The sequence below is a fragment of the Columba livia genome, chromosome 2, assembly GCF_036013475.1.
Source record: "Columba livia isolate bColLiv1 breed racing homer chromosome 2, bColLiv1.pat.W.v2, whole genome shotgun sequence".
NCBI classification, from domain to species: Eukaryota; Metazoa; Chordata; class Aves; order Columbiformes; family Columbidae; genus Columba; species Columba livia.
Window position 1 is genome coordinate 89,757,948 of NC_088603.1, and position 26,434 is coordinate 89,784,381.

At 41.4% G+C, this 26,434-nt stretch overlaps 1 protein-coding gene across 8 annotated transcripts in view; it reads right to left on the reverse strand.

Moving 5' to 3' along the window:
* GRB10 (growth factor receptor bound protein 10) overlaps positions 1 to 26,434 on the reverse strand; it is a 148,387-nt gene that overhangs the window by 49,286 nt on the left and 72,667 nt on the right. For all 8 annotated transcript variants that reach the window (XM_065052773.1, XM_065052771.1, XM_065052776.1 and 5 more), the window contains 2 exons: positions 9,654 to 9,870; positions 6,351 to 6,492 (listed from right to left, as the gene is read on the reverse strand). In XM_065052773.1, the coding sequence (XP_064908845.1) occupies positions 6,351 to 6,492; positions 9,654 to 9,870 (359 nt within the window). The remainder of the gene's footprint in view (positions 1 to 6,350; positions 6,493 to 9,653; positions 9,871 to 26,434) is intronic.

Here is a 26,434-nt window from a genome sequence, read left to right on the forward strand (position 1 = left end):
AACTTCCATAAAGAAAGGCATCAAACACGCCACAGAGCGATCTATATATTACTTATTTAGTTTAAGCACTATGCTTCAAATAAAGATCTGAGAAAAACAACATGATATACCATGACAGATACATATAAAACCGCAAAGGGAGTGCCTGGACCTGGACCTAAAAAATTGTCCAGATTAATCCCACTACAGGATTTGGCCTCTTAAGAGAAAGTAAAGTCCTGTTGATTCAATCTGATGTCAGTATTTATTTTCAAAATGTCTTGTTGCTAAATGTTATTCAACCGCAGGATTAAGTATAAAATATGCTGTCACACATGTGAAACCTAACTTAGTACAGAAAGTTTTCATTATAAAGAAGCACATATTTTTATACGGCTTCTCTGTTGGAAATCAACATCCTTGTCTTCAAAAGAGCTTAATAGAAATGTTTTACAGGAAGAAAAAAAAACTAGAAGTGCATTATAGCATGTAATTAAAACAATTAAAACTAAGAAGCCTGTTTACAGGAGTTGCCTTGAAGGATAACTAAATCTGGAAAAAAAGAATGGCATTAATTCATACCCATTTGTGAATTTAATTTGCTATAAAAGAGTAAATAATTTTGGTACATCAAACTGCTATTTGGAAGTTTGCCTGGGCTGTATAGAGGGGGGATGTGAGAAATTTGCCCTATTTTTACAGTTGAAAGCTTCATTGACTCACACAAGATACTTTAGCCTAATATCCTGTGGCATTGCAGTGACCTACATGTAATTATTGCATGCTTTTTCCAAAATATTTGTACACAACCAGAAATTATAACCTAACTTACCAACCAGTTCTTAGTTTATACCAGCAACACAAAGATGGACTTCAATTAGCGGTAACCTAGCTGTCTGAAGTTTTTAGCAATCTTTTGGACAAATATTTGGTCTTGGTTTGATGTAACTTTTTGGTTTCCATTTTTCTTAGACAAACATATTTATATTGTTAAGTAAATGATGTTTTAAAAACTTTCAGCTGTCCCTTCTCCCAGCCCACAATCACTGTCCCCCTCAGACATGGGCTGATCCCATGTTTGTAGGTGCACATGCATTTTACGAACAAAGATGTGGGGAAAACAGAGAGGAAAAAAATATCAAATGGTCTTGCAGTGCCCCGTGGTGCCACCCAAAAAGTGTCTTTTCTGCTCTCACCTTTACCTGCCCTTCCCAGCACGGAAAGTGGGAGCACCTACATGCTCACAGAGGTCTAAAGTTTCTCCCAGCTCGCAGCCAGGCTCTGTGGTGACAGTGGCACTGAGAGGACAAAGGCACACGATGAAGGAGAAAACGCTTGGCATGCACTGATCAGGTAGACGCTCTCCCACCAGCCTCCTCATGCCCAAACTCAAGGACAATGCTGCTCTCCACTCAAGAACATAAGAGGTTTTTGGCAGCTACTGCTTGAACACTCATGCTTTCTCCAAACATGAGACATCTGCAATGTCCCACTCAGCCCACCAGGAGCTGAAACAGCTATTGGCTCAATAACACAGCAAGTTGGTACTTTTCACCCAGGTACCCACCGTCTGGTTGACCACGTTACAAAACTTTAGTGGTGCCATCATTTTCAGAACCACATGCCCTTCACTATCAACAGGTTGACATCTAATATTTCTCACTGTAAAATGGCTCAAAGCGGGCTATTTCCACCTGCAGAACTGTAATAAGGGACCGTAGAGCTGAACTCCCAAGGAGCGCATGTCTGTTTAATTGCAAGTAATTTCTTAAGCTCTACCACCAGACGTGTTTGGTCACACAACCGTATGAGCCCAGACCCCGCCACTGTGGAGGCTGCTTCAGTGCAGGATAGCCTTCAAAATGTCACCTAAAGGGTCACGGCTATTTCCCATCTAAATCTTTTACTACTAAATTATGGGCTGGTTACTCAACCTATGAGCTTAAAAAAAAAAAAAAAAAAGTATGTACAAAATATTTTAATTTAGGCTTTTTTTTTTTTTCTAAAGCAGAGAAGATTGCAAAATCTGCAATGATTTCAATAAGCCTAACATTCCAGTTTTACCTCCCAGATTGACATATTGATGCTCCCATTAAATAACTATCCCATTTGCCTACATGTGGTTTTAGTTTTGTGCTGGTACAGAAGACTCATTATTTCTCCCCATTCTTGGTCTTCCGGGGAACAGCTGGGGAAGCTCCAGCAGCCGTCAGCTTTATAAGCAGCAGAGCTAGAGGTGGCATCCCACTTCTTGCTGTGGTGAAATCAGTACCATTACCCAGCAGATCCCAGAAAATATATTTAAAAAAAATACATTATTCGTGACTTGCACTTCTTTGAATAAGACTTCATCATCAGGAGAAAACAAAAAAGAAACTACTCCAAAAATTTAAGAAAGGTTTATTACAGCTGTTTTTCACTGTTTTACTGATTTCACCTTTCTTTGCTGAGACAAGAAAAAGCACGAAATAAATGCAGAGCAGTGCATAAGCAAAATTGCGAACCACTTGTTAAAAATAGCAGTGGCAACTGCATGAAAAAAATAATTAAAAGGATCAAAAGTATCTCAACAAGATACTTGGGCCTTCCTGGCCCTTATGGCCAGGAAGGCCAATGGCATCCTGGGGTGTATTAGAAGGGGGGTGGTTAGTAGGTCGAGAGAGGTTCTCCTTCCCCTCTACTCCACCCTGGTGAGACCACACCTGGAATATTGTGTCCAGTTCTGGGCCCCTCAGTTCAAGAAGGACAGGGAACTGCTGGAGAGGGTCCAGCGTAGGGCAACCAGATGATTAAGGGAGTGGAGTACCTCCCTTATGAGGAAAGGCTGAGGGAGCTGGGTCTCTTTAGTTTGGAGAAGACTAAGGGGGGACCTCATTAATGTTTATAAATATATAAAGGGTGAGTGCCATGAGGATGGAGCCAGGCTCTTCTCGGTGGCCAACAATGATAGGACAAGGGGTAATGGGATCAAGCTGGAACACAAGAGGTTCCGCTTAAATTTGAGAAAAAACTTCTTCACAGTGAGGGTGACAGAGCACTGGAACAGGCTGCCCAGGGAGGTTGTGGAGTCTCCTTCTCTGGAGACATTCAAAACGCGCCTGGACATGTTCCTGTGCGACCTCACTTAGGCATTCCTGCTCCAGCAGGGGGATTGGACTAGATGATCTTTTGAGGTCCCTTCCAATCCCAAACACTGTGATACTGTGAAGAAATATACGTCTTAAGCTCCAACTAAGCAAATAAAGTTTTGCATATGCAAAACAGCAACATCCATTTTTTTCATCTGCAAATATAATTTAGGCTTTACGACCTGAGATCTCCTTCACTCAGTCTTTCATTCACTTGTGCATCTTTCTCATATATGGAACAATACACCAGAAAAAAGTTTTAATTCAGTAGAACTTGGGACAGAAGTGGCATTTCTTTATGCCCAAGGCTTGGCAATATGACGTGAGATTCATCTGTGTCTAACACCATCAGATATTTAAAGTCCTCTTGCATAACCACTACTAGGTCTTATCATTGCAGAGGTGTATTTTTAAATTATTAGAAAATAAGACAGAGTTGTTCCACAAGGAACAATAATAATGACACTTTGTTTCTTATGAAGTTGTCTCAGACATCCCAGTTTCCCAGTGACCACTCACCGTTCCACAGGATCAGCAAACAAAATATCCACTCCTTTTTGAATTCCCCTAAGACTACTTTAACCTGGGTCCCTCTCAGGTCCCCTAGATACGAGCTGTCAAAGGCAACAACATTTCCTCCATGTCACGCGTGTGCCGCGATGCCCTGTGTGATCAGAGCTGCAGCACTGCCAGCAGGAACCACTATTTGCCTATTTACCCACAAATGCTCGAGAGGCATGAAAGGAATTGCTTTTCACTAACACCTCATCTATCCCGTGTAGTCAGAATGGCTCACTCCAATCTCCAGTTCTAATACTTGTTTATAATGTGCAAGCAGAGAACCTTAAAGGAAGCATCATTATGTTTAACCTTGGTTTACATTTAACATTGTAGTTATACTTTTTTCTTGAAACATAGCTCATTTTCACTAACTGCCAGCCATTACAATGTGCTGTTGCAGTCCTTTAACTAAACTCATCACTTATTTTGTTAACCAGTAGTTTATGTTGTATGTATGGATGCTTATCTAAGCAAAAACATCTTAAAATAATTTACTAAATTCCCAAACTATATATTCTTTTCATGGGATGAAGTTGGAAAGATGTATAATATTTCTTAAGTTACTCATTTTTTATTCAGGATACTTGGCAGACTCTATTGAAGAGAATTAGAACTGGATTAAACACAACTACCATCCTATGAGGAGGCTGAACACACAGATTGTTATCCAGCAACACTCCACGTTTGAAGTATTAAAAATAAGTTTTCTTCCTTCATGAAGAAACCGAACCTACTCACTTTTCTTACTTTTGTCTGTCAATACTTCAAAACTAGAGGGTTTTTTTTTTTAGTTCTATTCCTCTACTCCTTTATTAAAGAGAGGAAAATAATTCATTAGAGAAGAAAAGAATACTATACTATCCTCTCACTGTGAGCCCGTGTTGCTCATCTGCCCACCATCAGTCAATAAACAGTGTATCTACATCTACAGAAGAATCCACTATTGTCCAACAGGCTTTACCTCGTCTCACATACTCAAAGGTTTTACCACTGTGATGGATTGTCTTTGATTAAAAACTTCAGCAGCAAGCATACCTAAGCAATATAAACATTTATTTCATTTTAGGCTTTCAAAAGGCTTGTGAAAACATTCCATTTTGAAATTAGGTAGATCAGGGCAGGGGGGGGTGGTGGTGTTTGTTCTGTTTTTAAATTATAACGTAAAATTTAGGAAAAAAAAAATCTCCTTTTATTCTGCTTTTATAGCCATCTTCTTGTGTACATTAAAAGTTTGGGGTTTATATATTTTTATATTTATGTGCTGTTAAACCACTAGCTTCTAAATTCCATCGAAAACTGATGCACAGATCATTTAGGGTTCTTAATGCTTTACAGAGTGATCTTTAGGGTGGCTTGGGTTAATTCTAGGAAAATACAAAGCTAATGGGCAAAGAATCCCTGACCCTGGGGACTATTTGGAAAGGCAAATGTAGGTTCCTCAGCAACTTCAGCTGGTCTCAGGCAGCTGCACTGCTATCCTGTCAGCAAGTGCCAGGAGGCAGAATTACCCCTTGTTTTGCCTCCCTGGAATCAGATTAGCACTCCCTTGGCAAAACAGCCTCTCTGCTTAGCCAGTACCCAGGCCTCTGATGAGGTTCTGCTGAATTCCCAAGGGGAGGACTCAATCTTTTTTCCTAGGGCATGATTTGGTTATCTGTCTTGTACGTATAGGAAACACATTAAAACCAATGAGGATGCATTGTCTTTCAAGAAAGCAGACTGTTTTCATGGTGATGTAAAGCAGTACAGAAGATGCGAGGGTGTGTACATTAGGGTCTACTGCTTGTAGCTGAACTGTCCACCCAAACCCTTTTATCATTCAGAACAGACGCAGGAGCTACTTACAAACTGAGCAGTGATACAGAACATCATCACACTTGTGGGTGCCCAAGCACAGAACTGTCCTAAGCCAACAGCCAGTAAGAGCAACCCGTCTCTTCTTCCCCAAATAAGCCAGTGCAGTTTACAAACCAAAGGCTTTTGAGCCCAGCTTTACTCTTTAAACGTGCTCAAGGTTCAATACAAAACAAGATGATTATTTCTCAGAGTGTAGAGTAGGACAGAGAAGAAAAACTGTCTGCAGTGGCACTGTGAGGTTATTGCTCTGGACCATGTGGGAGCTCGGTCTGTGCTTCACCAGCAAGAACCCAGAGAGCCACTCTACCATCTTCCCATGGGACAGTACTCCCCTTAAGTCCCATTACAAGGAGCTGTGTCTAGTTACATGCTCTAAGAACATGATTTTGCTTTTTGAGCAGCCTCATGAAAAAGAGCAAAATAAAGCAGCACTATGTCCTTCAAGAAAACAACTGTTCAGTGTCTTTGTGACAGCAGTATAACATGCACAGATCCTCCAACTCCAAGCTAATTAACTTGACTTGTGAATTAGTAAGTCATTACCTTGGATAACAAAATCTAAAAGATATTAAGCATTACTGCTTCACTCACAATATGCACATACCTGAAAGAGACTTGCTTAACTTTTACACTTCATTCTTACAAATCTTTTAAATAAGGTCTGAAATCCGTTTAAAGACACTCTCTCGGCCAGTGCTGCCCTACTCACACAAAGCCTACAAGTGTGCCTAGTTACCTGGAAACTTTCTTTCTGCCTCCAAAATGAAATAGTCCACCGCAGGTTTGAACGCTAACGGATGACCCAAAGCTTCGTCCCATACTCACATGCTTACTAGCAGGTTGACTCTGAGGTAAAGATCCTGGGGCCAGCACTGGAGAGCTTGCGGGGCTACAGAGTTCTGGGAAGGGATTTGGGATGGCCGGCAAAGACGATGTTCTGAATTGCTGTTCCTCTTCTTGAAGGCGCCTATAAACACAGAAGCACTAAGCATTAAGAGGAGCAAAGTGGCATAGCTAGACCTGCATCTCCTGCCCCATCATTTATGATAATGATCCTAATGAAAAGGAATCAAATCCTTTTTGTTTTTCTAAGCAACTCCTACACTGTTACTGTGACTGCAAGCACAAAGTAGGTAATTGCATATGAAAAATGACTTGTCAGGCATCTATGCCTGTTTTGTTGCTTATAACTTGATTACTTGGGTGCGGTAACTGCGTACGTAAAATAAACAGAAATACCCGTCTGTACTCACTGTTGTAAGCACTAGTCTACAAGCTTAAGCTCTGTGTGCCAGAAAGTCAGTTTAAGTGCTTCCAAACCAATGTGAAAGACAACTGCGGTCACTTGGGGCCAAATTCCATGTGGATCTGCAAATAAAGGTGTACCCCTTTGAAGTCTCTAAGCTGAAACTGAAACCAATATTGTCACTTCATCAGAATACCAGATTCCATCTCCAAGTAACTTGTCATTTCCTGGAGAAATCGAAATGCAAAGACTCAGCTTGAGCAATAAACTGTGATCAAACCATCCCACCTTATGCTAATTGTATGGTTACTATTCAGACAAGTTTGCACCTCCTGAGATATGCCTCATGAGTCTATGTAGGACCAACAGAGCTTCAAGTTCCAGTTTATATGATACACCTGTACTGCCACACCAATAAAAGGAAAACTAAGGCCTACCAGTTGCCACAGAAAAGCTTGAAAAGATACAAGACCCTACAGATTGCTTGAGGTTTCCCCACTGCTAGGGAATCACTGCTGAAGATCCACTGGGTGACTGCAGCAGGCTGGCCTGCAACACCTTTGCAGAAGGCACCATCTAGTGGCAATCCTTAAAGTTTCCAGAGAAAAATCAACTGACTCCTGGATTTGAAAGGCAAATCATTAAAAACCTCAATTTGCTCTCACTTTTTCCCATGTCTTTAGCAAGAGGAGTCTTCTTAACAGACCTGCCAGGGAAACAACTGCTGGGTTTGCCTCTGGCAACACATCCCACCCCGGGCACACTCACTGTTTCTCACACTCACTGAGCTGATAAATCTGCTCCACAAGTGACTCTATCCTTCAATTTACTTGCCTTGGCATTCCATGAATGAGCCTTACAGATTTGGGTTATGCTATGAATACAAGGTTCCGACCATAACTGTGAGCCAAGCAAACAACTACTTTGACCTACTTGATTTTTTTTTTTTGTGCCACCCGTGCATGCCCTTCCCTACAGAACAGGGAAAAGGACAGTGTAAGGTTTCTTTAGCCCAGCAGACTTATCATCTCAGCAGCTGTGTAATAGTGCCCTCCACTGCAAGTTTTTGACTGACCTCCATTGTAAGAAGTGGAACTACAGACTCGACGCAATGAGAAAGGTGTGATTTTCTCAAAACGAGCATTCACTGTGCTGCGCTCTGCTCTGCCTGTACTGCCGCAGTGCATCGTTTACTTTCATGAATGATACACATACAAACCCGCGCTCTTAAGAAAATTGCGACAGTCACCCATCCTGTTCTGGCTGAAAAAAAGACGCCAGCATCCCCCTCTATGGGGAAGGAGGTGTAGATAACCCTGAATAAAAGTTTCACCATTATTTGCTTCCATGATAAACACACAATGTTCTTGTGCGTATGGAAGTACAGAGTTCAAAAAGGCAGAGAGTTCTCAGAAAAGAATTGCTACGTTTTGAAATGCCTAAAATAGTTGAAATGAAGTGTTTTGATTAAGATATTTACAAAACATTGACAGTTATAATACTCTAGAGAGTACATTTTCTAGTACAGCCATATTTAAGGTTAAATATGCAATACTTGTAAAAATGATTGCATCATTAGCTGACTTGGTTGTATTGCGGTTACTGCATACTACCCATTCATATAGAAAACCTGTCTTAAGAATACCATTCCTATAGGAAATACATCAACATAAAGAATTAGGAACAATCCTTTCCACGTCTGGGATTTTTCTTTTATTATTATTATTGCTTACTTCTTTTGCAGAAGACACTGTTAACTGGAAGGGCACACTCTAAATCTCTGATTTCAGCAATTTACCTAATCATGCCAACTGGGGCTCTGTTCCTCACACTGGCTGAAGACAAGATTCTAAGAGCCTCAGCATCACCAACAGACTCTCCCATCAACACCAACAGTATTGTACTTGATCCTTGAATTCAAGCCCTCATCCTGACAACTGGGAGACAATTTAAAACGTTCATTTTTTTGTAATGATGCACATAATGCACTCAAGTGAAAGAGCTGAAAGTGCTGTAGGAAGGACAGTTAAACAACTCTGATGTGCTCTGTTTTGTTTGTATTGGACCCTTAAGGAAACCTCTACAAAGAGGAGTATTTTTTTGTATATCAAAACTAGCTGAATGCACCTCATCTATCTACATGATCTACGTTTTATAAAACCAAGAAGCTGTCAGTAAGCATCATACCTGAGAAAATAGTTCTTAACAGTTTGGAAATAAATCCAAATACGGGCATCCTTTCTGTATATTGCTACCAATGACAAGCTTCTGCACATGTGTGCTACTACAGGTACATCAAACATTGATTTAAAGAAGGTTGAGAATGTGACATTTTGGCGTTTTATAAAATCCATGGAAAACTCATGTCCTTCACCTACCTGCTACATCTCTTTTTCCTTTGCAAAAGTCACATAAGCACAGAATGTTAGGGATTAGAAGTGACCTTGAAACATCACCTAGTCCCTGCCCTTTTTGAACTGAGGGGCCCAGAACTGTACACAATATGCCAGATGTGGTCTCACCAGGGCAGAGTAGAGAGGAAGGAGGACCTCTCTTGACCTACTAACCACCCCCCTTCTAATTCACCCCAGGATGCCATTGGCCTTCCTGGCCACAAGGGCACAGTGCTGGCTCATGGTCATCCTGTTGTCCACCAGGACCCCCAGGTCCCTTTCCCCTACACTGCTCTTTAACAAGTCACTCCCCAACTTACACTGGTACCTGGGGTTGTTCCTGCCCAGATGCAAGACTCTACACTTGTCCTTCCAGTTTAACATTACGAGGCTCCCACAGAAGCCCATCTCCTCTTTTAAAACGCAGGTCTTTCGAAACCAGCTCAAGCCAACTCTTTGACAAAAAGGAGGCAAGTTCCTTGCTCCTACCTGACTGCCATGATGCGCACAGGCTGAGACCGCTGCACCTTCTGCCTGGGGGACAGCGGCTGCAGCGCGCCGGGTCCCGAGGAGCCCAGCTGGCTGCGGCTGAGCTGGCCGTTCTGGAGGAGCGGAGTGGATTCCGACTGCATGCTGCACGCAGAGTATAAACTTTCAAATGAGGAATTCATGTCGTTTACCAAAGCTTCCAGGTCCACATCGTCATCTGCAAGACAAAATAAAGGCAGCGTGACACATCTGGAAGTCACAGATACAAGAAGTCTGGAAAGACCAAAGACTAAGTTTCTGTGAAGTCATTAAGCAATTTTAGAGTTACATTTTTATGGTGCAAATTTTTATTGCAGAGGACATTTATTTTAGAGCAGAAAAATGCAGCTAGTAACAGTCAGTAATGGACATTTATTTTGTCATCCTTGGTCAAAAGCGACTGATAAGAGAATTAAATATTTCTACTATAGTATTTACTATATATTCATAACCAAAATTTGGTGGGATTTTTAATAATGTCAGTGCTAATGTGAAGCACAACTTCACTTATTGATGAACTGACATAAATTCCAAAAGTATATCACTTACAAATACCTTAGTTCAGCTTGTCAATGTATCAAGTTCGATTATCAAACACTTTGCAAGATCCAATAATTTAGAAGGAAAAAACACAAACCCACACAACACAAAAAACAAAACCAAACCACAAAAACAAACAAAAAACCAACCAACCAACCAAAATGGTAGCGTTACAGAAGTCACCAGGCAGAAGACGCACTCTGCTGTACACATTGGAAAGCAACCATTACAGTTTGTTAAAAATCCCGTCTGTGTTCCTGTTTGTTTTTCTGATACAGTATTTTGAAGGGCAATGCAAGCTTTTAACTCTCACTCTAAGGAGATCCATATCCTTGCTCTTGAAATGCGTTAGAGAAACCCCTACCTTAAAGAGCTCCAAGTACATTAACCAGGAGTGTGGTGTGGGTGTTTGGAGAAACATCAGTCCCAAAAAAAGTGCAGGAACCTTTCTATATACGCCACCTTACCTTGCAGTAAATAAGTTGTGCATACTCGTTCCTCCTTAACAATCATAATTACTCAGCAAGACAACAAAACTCTGGGAGCCCTTTGCACTAACCACTCTCTGAACTCCTGTTGCAGAGCACTGTAATTATTCCCTCGCCACAAGTTACATCACTCCCTATCAGGAGTTCGGCGGGCTGACGAACACACACATTGCTATCTGCTTCTGGTTACTGCACAGCCACTGCCTGAACAGCTACTTCAGACCAAGCACAACTTTGTGCATCCAAAATGTGCCCTTATTTTCCAGCTCTATCAATGGGCCTCAAAAAAAATACCATTGCCATCTGAAAACCTTGTATCACACCAAATTCCTCATTACGTGGATAGAAAGCAGAGCCAGGCAATGGAGCTAGCAGGCATTTACACAGTGCTATTGCTTTTCACCCCAAATAGCTTCTGATACCCATTCTTTTGCCGTGTTTTCTAGGTAAATGATCCACCAGGAGCAGCTATTCAGCTTGTGACCAGTTACAGTACTTTCTTTGAGATACCATGAATGATTTTGTACCAATATCACCTTTTGTGAGAATATAATCCAAAACAGCACCACTCAATTTCTGCCGACCACCACCAAGCCTCAGTAACCATAACGGGATCTGAACACGGTTGTTTTGGATGCTGACACTACCAGTTCTCAGTGTTGGATCAACCAAAGATCTGCTGAGAATTAAATGAGTGCTGGTCATGAACCTACGTCTGAGCTCTAATTGATGAACTGATATACTACATTCCTCACTGGAAGTCAGTAGGTCCTTTACTAAAGTAAAAGCCACTTATCCTTCACTGAAATGCACTCACAGGATTTCTAGGTTTGAACATGTGTTTAAAACCAAACAAAAACCATCAAGCCACAAATGAGTTTCTTCATTTCATTTCTTTATGGTTATTTCCTGTAGTCTCTGTAGCTAACAGCTATTAACACTGCTCTACTAAGACTCGCCCTCACTGGGCAACACCATCTTCCTTGTCTGTCAGCTAGTGCACGCATTTTCAATAATCTAGACTTTGCTTTGCTTGGACAAAGTCTACAATAATTTCCCTGCTATTTTTAGAAATCGCAAGACAACTTGCAATTTAAGTTTCATTCCATCCTCCAGATTCTTATCCTATTTGGAGAGGACATATCGAAAACACTTCTTGAGCAATCACAAGGGAACCACAGGAGTAGGAATATAAAGACATAGAGGCTGAATTACAAGGCTTTTAAATTTTATCTTTCATCTCAAGTATCAGAAGATCGAGCCGTAGGGTGTCAGATGGCTGTCAAGTCAAAGCTTAGGGGTTGGAAGAAGGAGACATAGAAGACAGAGTCAGGGAGTAAATTACAGCAACTAACAGCAGTTGTTTAGCAGGGTAAAAAGCACAAAGAGCAGGCAGACAAGGCATACATTCTATGGAAGTCTGTACGGCTTGGTCCCCAAGGGTACTAATTTATTAACAACTTAGACAAAGCTACTAGCATGCAAGATCATTACATTTTCAGATGATTGCAACATGAGAGGAATGATTAAGAATCAGCTAAAGCTATACCTGAATAATCAAGTAGGCACAAAGGTGTGATACGAAGTCTAATATGCATAAAATGAGGTACTTCATGGAAAATACTAAGCAAACCAAGTACATAGTTTAAAGCATTGAATTACCATTAGCAGGTTTTTAAGTATATCAGTTACACACCTAAATTTGATTTTCAACAGGACAGGCACTGACAAGGTGCATACAGAGCTTTCCTAATAACATGTTGCACTGAAGCCCAGAATCTGGTTTCACTCCTCTGTCAGCTCCTTTTCTCCACGGGTGCAGCACTGCTAATAACAGCCCTCAGTCTTGCTATGAAACTTTTGCAGGAGCGCAGATCCTTAAGCTTTTTGAAGACAAAGGCTTCAATCTTGGATTTCATACAATTTCATCTCTACACAACAGCATTTACTATTAAACACCATTATGATTTGTAAAGATTTCAACATGCTGCAATAGGAAACCTCGCTGCTGTAGCCTACCTGGGAAGCGCCAGCAGATGTCTCAGCCTGCCAAGTAATCCGGTGTGTTACTTGTGATGGCTCTCTATAGAGCTTAACTAAATGAAAATCGAGTAAGCCATCCATGGGACTTATAAGCCAATTCCAACCATTTGCAGCTATACTATTCAAAAGGATATTTCATATACAGTGCAATTCTTCCAAGTATCTTCTCCTAATAAGAAGTGAGATCTGGCCTCTATCAATATCATCCTACATGAAAAAAAAAAAAGCTGACAAAACTGATTTTGAGGAGGCTTACTATGTAACAGTAACATTTGCAGATCACTGGGCTCTGAGCCAGTATGGCATCACATTGGTCCTCTCAGTACGCACACACAAATTTTGCAGCTGATGTGGGAGAGAATCACCTTCGCAGGTTCTAGCAGGCAGAGCTGCAGGTAACAGAGGAGCCTCCAGTTTTCCAGCTATCTTGCAGGCATGTGCTTCCAGGGATAGTAAAGGCTATTTTCTTTCATCTTCACTGAATCCCGCCGTAAGATCAAGGAGTATAAAAGTGGATATTCCAGGTCTGGTTTTTTCTCTCTCAACTGAACAGCATAGAGGCTAGCTTATCACTTCCATGCACAAGCATGCAAGCAGCCTTTTGCTTTTGAAAGTAATTTTTAAAGGGAAACACTGGCAAGACCTAGCACTGACCTAATTCTGGTGACGGACAGGGTACTGGCAGTTTTCTAGACTTCTGATACAATAAGAAAATACTTGGTACGTCTGCAAGCAGTGTTCCTTAAACTAGAACCAAAGTGCGCACGCTGACAGCTGTCTGAACTTCATTTTGCTCCTTTGCCCACAACTTGTTAAACTTTGGCTTCGTTCACAAACCAGCTCCACTGGATGTTGCAAGTAATATTTTTGGTAAATCAAGATTTCAATTACAAGAAAAAAATTAAAGTTCAATTCAAGGAAAGAAAACTTTGTCATAAAACCCTTATTGAGCTAGTGAGCTAACCTATCATGTTCCACAAAAACAAAAGCACTTTGAATATCATTTGAATGTTTTCGAGCATACCATAGGAGGGATGAAAACCCCTCAATGAGGCCTGAACAAACTTTAATCTGCATCTAAACGTGTCCCACCCACTTGTCTGCTTCTAGCCCTTCTCCATCTCCTTGATCCTAATTTATTTACTTATTTCGGTGTTTGTTGGCTTTGACGTGTCAAGCTCAGCTAACAGGACTAAGCAGGATCCAGGATCCCACTTCTTCCGAAGCGACGTAAAGCTGAAATGAGCCCTGCTCAGCTCCGCCCGCGCCAACCTCCTGAAGAAAGCAGGTATTCCCACTGCTGTCAAGGGGCTCAACGCACTGTTTACTGAAAACAAAAAAAAGCTGAACACAGAAAGAATCCTGGACTACAGACCAGGATGTATTTTGCGTCTCCAAATGGCAGCCCTGCAAAGGCCCTTCCCTTTTACATATGATCTGCAGTCCACAGTGTATACTATGAAAAACATTACAAGACTTAATTGAACTGTGATTTAAGAGAATTTTACTGCATACATATAAAAATAATTTTCTTCTTGTTTGCTCATCTCAGAATTTAATTATCCAGCATTGTCTCAAATCAGTTCACGGAGAAGACTGATGTGAGTGCTATTAGGAATTCAGCAGATTTATAAAAAGGCTATACCACTTTTCACCACGGAACTAAGTCTGATACTAAATGAAGCATAACAGCACATATATAAACAAGTGTTTGATATTACAGTAAGGCAGTAGCTAATTGATGGCCTGTTCCTATTTGACAGCCTAACACCAGCAGTTAGTTCCCCAAAACGAGTTTCAGTGCAGCATGTTCAAGATTCAGCTTGACAAAGCAAAGAAGCTAAGATATAACTAATGTAAGATTTCACTCAAGTTTAGCCCTGCCCACATTAATTAATCCTCAAACAGACAGATGGAAACAGCGATAGAACAGGCACGTACAGTTGCATATGCCCCAGCACCTGGCATTGATGATGCAGTGAAACACTACAGAAATTATATGTAATACAGGGTAAATACATTTACATTAAAATGAACAGAAAGACTTAACCAGAACTTAAAAGTGGAAAAAAGACATAGAAAAATACTTGTGGTATCTACCTCAACATCCTGTGCCAAATCTAAAACTACACATCAGTTATTCTGATTCATTTTGGTGATCCAAGTATGTTTTTCAAGGCTTTTGGTATTGTGGCAATCTCATGTTTTATCACAAAAAATGCAGGTAATGTATTCACAACTGTAGTAATCTAACTCTTTTTACAAGATAATCCCTTATTAAGGGGTGTTTCAGCTTCCACTGATGCCATTCTTGTATCACAGTATCACAGTATGTTTGGGATTGGAAGGGACCTCAAAAGATCATCTAGTCCAATCCCCCTGCTGGAGCAGGAACGCCCAGGTGAGGTCGCACAGGAACATGTCCAGGCGGGTTTTGAATGTCTCCAGAGAAGGAGACTCCACAGCCTCCCTGGGCAGCCTGTTCCAGTGCTCTGTCACCCTCACTGAGAAGACGTTTTTTCTCAAATTTAAGTGGAACCTCTTGTGTTCCAGCTTGATCCCATTACCCCTTGTCCTATCATTTTTTGCCACTGAGAAGAGCCTGGCTCCATCCTCATGGCACTCACCCTTTATATATTTATAAACATTAATGAGGTCCCCCCTTAGTCTCCTCTTCTCCAAAACAGTATACTCAAAACAGTGTACTCAAAACAGTTACTATAGCCTCCCTATGGCTGCATCCATTTAGCACTTGGCAGCTTCCACACCTCTGAGACACGCATGCAACAGAAGGTGGATGATAATAAGCAGATTTCTTACAATTTTTTAAAAACCCCACAGTGACCTCTACAGTGATGCTGCAGCTGAATGACACCCACTAGTTCCTAATACCAACCACAATTCTATGCAATCTCTCCTACTTTATTAAAAACTACATATAGATAGGAGTTCTGCACAAAAAAAAAAAAAAAAAAAAACCAACAAAAAGACAACACAAAAACCGTTTGCAAATCCTATGCTTTCACATTATTCTCCAGGTCTTCTACCACAACCAATTACGAAAACACCAATATTGCCTCCATTGTACATTAGAAAATTAGATTTTTGTTCATGTCAAGTGAGCGCAGAAGACACAAACCAAACTTCGTATCCTAGAGACATCACCAACTCCAGAGTGGTCATAGTCTGAATTAAAAATGACAAACCTGAAGCCCAAAACTCCAGAACTCTGTGTTGCCTGTAAGTCCCCTATGAGACTGTGCACTAAGAAGTCCTTTCCTTTATTACTTTCTCACATTCATCAGCTTAAATAAAATATACTGTAACTATGGCGCCTGGCCTACAAAAAGACGCATCGGTACATATGCAGCTTCTAAAATGGTAAATGGACAATGCCATGGAAAGAAAAGCAAGAAGCAGAGATGTTGGTCGGTAAAAGAGCATGAAACTGATATAGGTATCTATGGTTTTTAAGCGCACTGAACACCACACAGAGAAGTCAACAGCAAACTTGTAACTGCTCCAGTATTCTCCAGGTAATTTTTAAATCCCACACACATCTATTCCCATTTCTGCCAGTAAGGCTGGGATAGCTAACACCAAATGCATGTACATTACTTACAGGTGCTAGAGAGAATTCACTTTTTAAAGACCTCTTTACTAAAGGTTCATGGTTGGACTCCAGAAACGATCTTAAAACACACCCGACAGATTTCTTGAAATAGAAGACAAACTAAACTGAACAAAATTAATGTTGCTAGGTAACAACTATAGGAATAAGCTACATATGAAAACTGTTAGTCAAAAAAAAAAATCAAAAAAAAAAAAATCAAGGCATTTACATGTAATGGGAGCAACTGGTTACAGGTGCCTGACAGGAGGAAGGAATGAAGTTGTACCTTTGGACAAGTCCTTACCACATAAAACAAGTTTCAGGAATTCTGATTAAAAAAATTGATGTTTGAAAAATGGAAAATACAGCTCTTGCCTAGTTCACACATCTAAGGCTTGACATCATAAAGTGTAAAGATGATGAAAGCTAGGCATTTGCAGGGACAGATTGGGGGTAAGGAGGGTTTGTTCGTTTAATTCCAGACACAAACTAAGGTAAAGCGTGTCTCTGATGAAGATTTTTTAATGGTTTTGCCCCTTAATGAAGCTGCAATTATTCACAGACAACATTCAGAGGCACCTCCCAGAATGCCTGTTCCCATTTCTAACCCAAGAACCACAGAGCCATGTTGGTCCTCTTGTGGAGCGGATGGACATTTGCTACCTTGACAGACAATTGCTATAGGTGGGTATCACCACTACCACCGATGAGCCCTTGCTTGACTCTAAGGCACATTCAGGTATTGAAGCACTAATGGTGTTGCTATGAGAGATGGGTTTGAAACCCAAGGAAAACATCTAAAACATGTAGAATGCTGATTATGCATATACATGCCAGCTGTATTACAACTATAAGAATAAGGTAAAATACATAAGTTATACCCAGTCCCCTTTCCAGACCTCCATACCCCATTTAGAAAACACAGAGCTGGGATTCTATCTTCCTTCTTCCTGATACCCATTTTCTAGTAGAAAACTTGCAGTGCTAAAAAAAAAAAATGTGCTTCAAAAATAGGAAAAAAGGATACATTCTTGAAAGAAACATCAGGTCAAAGTTTGAACCCAAAGCCAAAGAGAATCACAGAGTAGTTAGAAGGGACCCCTGGAAATCATCTAGTCCAACTCCCCGGCTAAAGCAGGTACTAGAGCAGATCGCACAGGAACGTGTCCAGGCGGGTTTTAAATGTCTCCAGAGAAGGAGACTCCACAACCTCCCTGGGCAGCCTGTTCCAGTGCTCTGGCACCCTTAAAATAAAGAAATTTCTCCTCCTCTTTTTCTGATGGAACTTCTTGTGTTTCAGTTTGTGCCCCTTGCCCCTTATCCTGTCACTGGGCACAACTTGAAAAGAGTCTGGTCCATCCATCTTGACACCCACCCTTAATATATTGATAAGCATTGATAAGATCCCCTCTCAGCCTTCTCTTCTAAAGGCTGAACAGACCCAGTTCTCTCAGTCTTTCCTCTTAAGAAAGAAGCTCCAGGCTCCTACTCATCTTTGCAGCCCTCTGCTGGACTCCCTCCAGTAATTCCTTGTCCTTCTTAAACTGGGGAGGCCAGAACTGGACACAGTACTCCAGATGCGGCTTCAGCAGGGCAGAGCAGAGGGGGCCGATAACCTGCCCCAGCCTGCTGGTCACACTCTTCTTAATGCACCCCAGGATACAGCTGGTCTTCTTGCCCACAAGCGCACACTTCTGGCTCATGGTTCACTTCTTGTCCAACAAGACTCCCAGGTCTTTCTCCGCAGAGCCGCTTTCCAGCAGGCCAGCCCCTGACCTGTGCTGTCATACAGGGTTATTCCTCCCCAGGGGCAGGACCCTACGCTTGCTTTTGTTGAATTTCATTAGGACACCAGCTGATCCCATGTGACTGCACAGACAGTGGGGCTGACCAGCTCCTGTTCTATCCCACACCCTTGTCCAGCCATCACTTAACAGTGGAGTTCCTGATAACAGCAATTACCAGCAACTGCTGGCCTTTCAAGTCCTTCTTTGCAGTCCAACACTTGCAGAACCACTGCTGTATAGCAAATACTGAGTAAACACATCACTCAAAGCAGAATCTGAGGTTAAGTAGACCTCTGGGAAATTGTAATTTCTGAACTGATTACAAAATCCAGTCAGAAGACTCATTTTCAAGAAACTGGTAACATCTGCAGTTTTCTATGAAAATTAGGCTCAGTGGTTTCCCAGTACCATTTTCTAGTGTCACCTGATTTTTGTTTGTTAGTTTAAGAAAACGACTGAGAAAGACGTTAATCAGAAAGGATTTGTTTGGTTTGGTTTATCACGACAGAAGAAAACCCAAAACAACCTCAGTTACCCAGAGGATAGAAAATAGCATTAACTGAGGAGAGAGGCAGTGCCACAGAGGGCAGAATGGGGTATTGCTCCAAGGCCAAACCTGAGGTCGGAGTAGACTAATCCTCAAAAAAACCCTGAGAAGGATGTAGTGGTTGCATCAGTGAAGGAGGCCATATGCCACAGGCCAGATTGATTTTCCTGACCCAAAAGGAGATATGAACAGAGGGGAATCGAAAGCTTCAGTCATAGTTGTGCAAGGAATAGTCATGCACATATAGGATTGTTGTGGCCCTTTCTTTACTCAGGGACAAATAGAAAAAGAGAGTCCGCGTGAGTGAATGCATGAAACACAGACAGACTGACTGATTCAGGGATTCTCTATTCAAGTCCTATCTTCCTTGTAAGATTAATTGGATGCCCCAGCCTTGGTTCCTCACCTCTATAGCAAAACCATGAAGGAAAGTTCTGGCAACATACCCCAAAGCAATACTTTTACCAAATAAAGTTGGACCAGACGATCCTTGAGGTCCCTTCCAACCTGGTGTTCTGTGATTACAGAAGGATTGTCGCTCATCCTTCAAGAGGACATGGTCTTGTTAACACCTGGGCAGCAGAACAGCTCTTAGCCTGTGTACCCCACATAAAACCAAAGAGAAAAGCCACTTTAGCTTTCCAGATAACAGGGAAAACCATGCTGACCTACTGAGCCATAAAGGCACTTCCAAGTCGTAACTTAGGAAGCACAATGTTGGATGGAAATCGATAGAAGAAATGAAATAGTGTCTGCTGGCCACATGGTAAATGCTTGGCAGACTGCATCTTATATTAGACAGTCATATTTATGTGTGAATGGCTTCAAGAGGATAACCTGTATTAGTGAGAGCTGCAATGTGACACAGCAAAGGTCAGGTTTACTTGCTTATTTATTAAGATTCCATACTTTTACATTAGGGAAACTGAATAAAAAGCTTTAAAATACTGTGTGTTTTCCTTATGCTTACATGAATGAAAATTACTATTTTTTTCAAAATTTATTCTACCATTTCCTATATGCACATTTCTGCTTCTAATGCTTGTCTCAAATCTTACTTAGCTCTCTTCTTCTTATTGCCCATGTCAGAAAAAAGAGTGAGAACCCAATATATACAAATAAACAGTAACAGACAAGTCACAGTTCAAAAAGGAGTTTAAAATTCAGGCAGATGAGAAGAGCTACCACGTGTCTTACAAGTCTAAAGCTATTAATGGCAAAGTTAAAAACACAGTCAAAGCATCTATTGCTTTCCTTCAGAGAACCTGGGCTCTCCCTCCCTGATTAAACACCATAATACCCAGCTGAATAATCCCAGCAGAACAATCCTTACAAATCGATATAAGTACCGCTGCACGGATTAGTCCTTCCTGTCTTGCCAAGAAAGCCCAAGCTTTATCCCCGCTCCGGGAAACATCGTGCACAACCTCCTGACGTGCTGCTGCGCGGCTCCAGCTCCGGTGGCTGCTCGGTGCGAGCATCGCCTGCCTGCTGGGGGATGTCCCACCGCCTGGCCAACAGTAAACTGCAGGCTTCTCGCACAGGGGATTTCACTCCAAAGCCACTTCACAACCACCTAAATAAAGCTTTCTGGTGAAAAGCGGTGCAATTAACCCCAAAAGTCCGTTAGCATTTCTCTTCAGAAAGCGATGGGTCTGCAGAGCTGATGCTGAAACACTATTATTATTAAATTAAGTGCACACCTCATCACTTGATACCCAGGCTAACCTTTAATCCTACTAACTTTAAACCGTAAGTTTTAAAATTTGCTTTGAACAGGTTTATTGCTGGCTTATAAAGCATGTTTAAGAGGATGTAATACAAGTTCCAAAAGTGGCACACAGCAATTAATGAATCAGCTATTCCTCCAAGTTAATTAAAGATTGCGTTTTCAGCACATAATAGTTACCTAGCTGTGACCCATGTACTTACAAAGCAGACAACAGGAATATTTAATATTTAAGGTACTGCAAGTCAGTTTAGTTAACAGAACTGAAAGCATATAAAAAAGTAAAATGCTTTAACACCGGGGTCATTTTGGCTTCTTAGTTTAGTATTAACTCCAGTTGTCATTTCGGTAGATTATCTACAAGAGAGGGAGAGTTGTTTGGAACTGCAACACTGCATCAAAAAAGCCTCTTAAGACCCCCCGACTTGGAACTTCCAAACCCAGCACCTGACATCTATTAATAACAAGCAGCAGGCTTGCCTACCTTAGCTTTGCTTCACAGATGAGGGTGGCTGCCATCAGATGTGCTCTCATTGCCTCGGCAGCACCTCGATATACGCTCTCCCTATGTTTCTTTGCCCTACTAAGGGAACAACGTTTTGGGGCATGCATTTAATTTCATGCGCACACAGACGCTCTGTCCTTGAGCCGGCTGTCTATTTTAGGCTCTCCTCTCACACAAACCTAGCTGTTGTGTCAGAAAATCATGTAGTCCTCTTGGGTGAGGAACAAGATGATGTCCCCTGGCCCTGCCAGCAAAAGGCGGATAATTTGAGAGGAACCACTGCTGTAACGAAGAGCGAACCTCCGCCGCGTGAGAAGGGAACACCACAGTCCTGCCGCACAGATGCCCAGATGGCAGAGCATATTGCTGCAGTCGCATCCCAAACGGCGGCGTGGAGCCGCTGCTGAAGGCGCCCGTACCCCACGCTGCCGATGCGGAAACCAGCCATCTATAAAAGCTCCGGTGGCACTTCCCTCTGCCGTGACTACACTGTCACCAAGAGGTCCTGTTAGCCAGCCTTTTTTTAAAAACAAACAAACAAACAAACCCACACACCACAACGAACCAATAACCGAACAACAACAACAACAACAAACCCTGGGAAAGGGGGGGGAGGGGAGGGAAAAACAGCAACAACAAAAACAGCCAACTAACCAACCAACCAAAACCAACACCCTGGGAGAGGGAAAATTAAAAAACAAAACAAAGCAAAAAAAACAACACATCAAAACACAAAAGTGGAAAAAAAAATAAAACAAAACCAAACCATTACAGTCAATCACCCGAGACTAGCAGTGATACAAAAGAAAAAGTATACTGAACTAAACTTACCCTTCAAATATTCAATAAAGAGCTATCACATCAGCCTAAACTCACCTGGGCCCAAGAAAAATGGAAATGTATTTGTTTCTTCTAGACTCGCTGAATCAAATTTCCTTTTTTAAATCAGCTACTTGAATCATGGCCCTTTGGAATTTAACATCCCACAGGTAAGCTGCACTGCTTAAAATAAGTCAGGATTAGGCTCACCCAAAAGTGAAAGCTACACGGAAGATTCAACACATCTTGATGTGAGTTCAAACCAACTTGCCCCTTACACACATTTTCCTTAAGAGACCCACACACCTGATTTTACATGGCATGTGCATTCCTGGTTGGGGTACTCAGGGTGGCCTGTGATTTTGGGAAGCCAGCCTGCTGCTGTTCTCTGCCTGGTGGGTTTTCACCAGGCTGTGGGCAGGGACCCCAAGCCCCCGCCTAGACTTGCCTCCTCACACGTTCACAAAACAATGCTGGAAGCAGGACACAAGACATTTTTCCCCCAAGGGTACTCTGCCAACAGACCATCGCTTCTTACCAGGTAGTCTCCAGTTCCTTCACCCCGCATGACAAGATGTCATGGGTACACCCACATAAGCTTGCAGGGCCCTGACATCCTGCACTGTACCTCCCAAAAATCAACCCTCAACACTCCTCTTAGGAAAGATGCCCTGAAAACCCACGGGTGCAGGTTCAGCGTTCGCAAGAGGTTAGAAAACCGGCTCACCTCGCTCCTTTTCACATCTGAAACACAGCCCAGAGAAGCAGAGAAGACTGGTTCCTCTGCCAAAAGCACACCCACGCATTTACAGACCTAGAAAGCCTTAGACCTAGAAAGAGGCGAAGCATGAACAGGACGGATCTTAAGGTAGGCCAAAAGTGTCACTATAAGGCCTTAATGCTGTGAAGGACTTCTCTTGATGGTTTTTAACCATGTCGGCAGCTCCAGGTTAGCCACAGTGGTAGTAATTAATACCCACAGATGCCCCAGTAGGAAGCTTTCACTGCTCTGGTTACGTGACTGAATGAATCTCCAGTGATGCTACCCTGGTCTTGGAGGTGACTCATATTAGGACTTGAGTATATTTCAGATACACTCTCTGATACGTATTTGTTTTCCACCTAGCCTCTAAAACTCGTTGCCATCTTCTGAATAACGTTTCTGGCTATTCTTGAGGATAGAAGCTGCCTAACTGTGGCCACTGGGCACATCATCCACTTGTCTTCCAGTTGTAGACCTTGTAGTTTAGAAACCCATCATCTGCAGCACTTCAGATTCCAGAAAGACTTGGAATATTTTACTGTGCCTGAGCTCTCCAGGATTTTTCAACCACTTAAGGACAAACCACAAAAACATATACGAAAAAGTGTAATTCTCTTTTGCTTTCAAACAGCAGCAAGCTCATAACTGAATTGCAAAGATAAACAAAAAATTAGCAGCCCCCATGAAGCCTTTTTTCGCACATAAACTTACAAACATACAAGCTTATAAAAATTTACAAGTGCATGTATATGTAAACTTGCAAGCAATGTACACCAATTAGGAGTGATAACAAGATACACAGCCAGTTTAAGACATATTCTTGCGCAGTTACAAATCCACTCAGACAGTGGTGCTATAACACACCGTAACATCACACTGCTTCTAGCCTCACGTTGTACATGTCACAAATTGCCCGCACTCTTGATTTGGACAGAAAGACTTCAATATTGTTACTGCAATCCTAATACCATTAATGAAATTACATACTAATTGCTTTGGTCAGTAGCACCTTATATACTTTAATTACTTAAGCAGCTGCTTGCTGTTAAGAACTCTATATTTAGCTACATATCATGATTTTTTTTTTCTCCTGCTTTGCCCCATTTAAGTCTGTGGGTTTGTTGGTTTGTTTGTTTTTGTTGTTGTTGTTTTGGGCTTTTTGTTGTTTGCGGGTTTTGTTTGCTTGGTTTTTAGTTAGCTGAACATACAGCCAGCTTGACAGAATCTTGTCCTTTTTAATATGCACAAATTGACAAATACTTCAACAAATTCAGATTGATTTTCCCCTTAAAGCTTCTTGGCTTTGCCACCACCTTCTTCATCCTGGATGTAAGAATGCCAGCTGCTTTGAAATTATGCATTTCTAAAGTATCCTCACATGGCACAGCTTGCCATACTTAAGTGCTGTCATGAACCACTTGCAGCAGTGTTTACACAAAGGCAGAAATAAATACTGTACTGCTTATCATAGTCACATAAGTTCAAAGACAGTGATGACTGAGGTTTATTGTTAATGCTGCACTGTAATGAAAAATGTTAGTGCAGAACTGACACCAAATTACAGAGCTGTTTTTCTACAGATTCTGCTTATTTCATTAAACTATGAAATGTGATTTTTTTTCTCCCCCCCACCCCTTATTATGTGAGCTACATACAAGACCCAGGCTTAGCATTTTATAGCTATGTAGCTTTATAGACAATGTAAGAAATCAGAGTTACAGAGTGTACTCTTCCAGGTCATTTTAGGGCAGTCTTAATACCACAAGATTTTTTCAAAGTTACAGACACCATAAGTAATGCAACACTAGAATATTATCCTTCACTATTTTACTCCTTTTTCCTTATTTGAGAAATATACAACTTAAAGCACAAGCCACAGCAGCTGCAGCATAACATCAGAATGTACAGTTACCTAAAAATATTTTAATGTTTTAACAGTAAAAAATACATGAAGGTTCTTCCTGTTGTCTGGTATGTCCATGCACCTACACATTCTTAACTCTAATTATAAAACGGATAAAACCCCAACATACAGTTTGAGAAGAGGAAAGACATGCACTAAGAGCCTCCGAACTATGTAACGCACTAGAACCCGTTTCAAAGTCTTCTCTGTCACCGACAGTCCTCCAGAGTGGACATCCCACATTGGCTTCCTGTCAACTTCCAGTGAGCTAATTTTGAGTTATCTTGCATCAGCTGAAGAGCAATGTTGTCTTTTGTACTTGATTCAAATGAATTTCAGATTCTTACTGCCTCCCTCTTTCTCCACAGTAGGTACCCATTTCATTAAGAGCCACTGATGCTCTTTCCTACCATATTAACCTCTGTAATGCACATTCTGCCAACAATACCCCTGAATTCTGCCCTCATTAGCTAGTCTGTCTGTTGGCCCCTTCAAAACTGAGGATGCATTAGATGACTCTTTCCACATGCTCTCATTAAAATGCATCTTCAAGTGATCTAGATGCCTACATGAGGCACTTCAAGTACTTTGACCAGCGTTTTTCAGACAGGCATTTACTAATGTGTGAAAAGCACTCATATTGCTTTGATCAGGTCAGGTATGATAAACAGCAGCATTTTTCCAGGACAACTGAATCTATATACAAGTACCCACTACAAGTATAAAATACTGCAAGCGGATCACAAACCTATACTGGTAATACCATATCCATAAAAGTTTTGGGAATAGATTAACCCTTAAGTGTCTTCCAAGCCTATTTAAAAGCTATTCAACCCATGGCACTAAAAATCTCTCTTCCATCTCACAGATTTGAAACCCACCAATTTAACAACACAAAAGTGTTTCTTCTCTGTCCCTTCTGTGTCAGAGTTGTCGGCAAGGGGCTGAGCCTTCCTCCGTGTTTGTATGGCAAAAACATCAATAGGACTAATTTCAGACTGGAGCTGACACACAGCATTCATCATTAATTTCTTGAATTCACTGCCCTCACTTGCCATAGGTCTGCACGTTTGCCTGAAATACAGGGAAAGGTTGCTCACAACCAGTTCAGTAGAAACAACTCCACATTTCAACTGTTTTTCCAGTTAAAATATCTGTATTCCTAGTCCAGTATAAGTGTCTAAGAATGCTTTTACTGCTGCGTTTCATTTCACTTGTCAAACCACAATAAACTTCCTTTAGAGAAAGTGGTATTTTGCTATTGTAAGTACATTAGGAAGTGTGCCAGCACAGCTGTACCATCAAACCCCTGGGAGACACCAGACCCTGGGGAATGTAAATGATCTGAGAACAGCCTACATGAAAGGACATCTTATTTCAGGGCAAAGTCATCAATGCCGTGATCACCAAGTCCTCTTGCTCAGACATCCTCACTGTAAGAAAGGAGGCATTCACCCAATTCATGCCTTCAACAAATTTCTCTCCAGTTTGCCTTGGAGCCAGCAATCTGCCAGATTCATCTCTAAACTTGCTCTTCAGAAAGAGATCCCTCTGTTTTGCATTTCACCAGCCCAACACAACAGAAGACATGTACCCTGGCCCAAAGAGCTCTGCATTATTGTCATACCAGGGGAGGATTGAGAGATTTTATTTGTTTTGTTTTGCTTTGCTTTGTTTGGTCAGTTTTTTAAACAGAAGGTTTATAGAGATAGACAATGGTGGAAAGATATTACCACAAACATAAATATTCTATTAGCAGACATCTTGGCTCCTACAGTAATGAAAATAAATTACATCTCTTTCAATAGTTTCACTTTAACTACATACTAAAACTATCTTAGAGAAACTCCATGGCTTTTCACCATGCTTTATGCCTTAAGTGGTTTTCCCTTATCTCACTACCCACATTTAATGACAATTTTTTTTTTCTTTTTAGTAAATGTTCCAAGGTCAATTTGCAAGTCTGGTCACCGTTCCCAACTTTGATTTCAACCCCCATATGCAC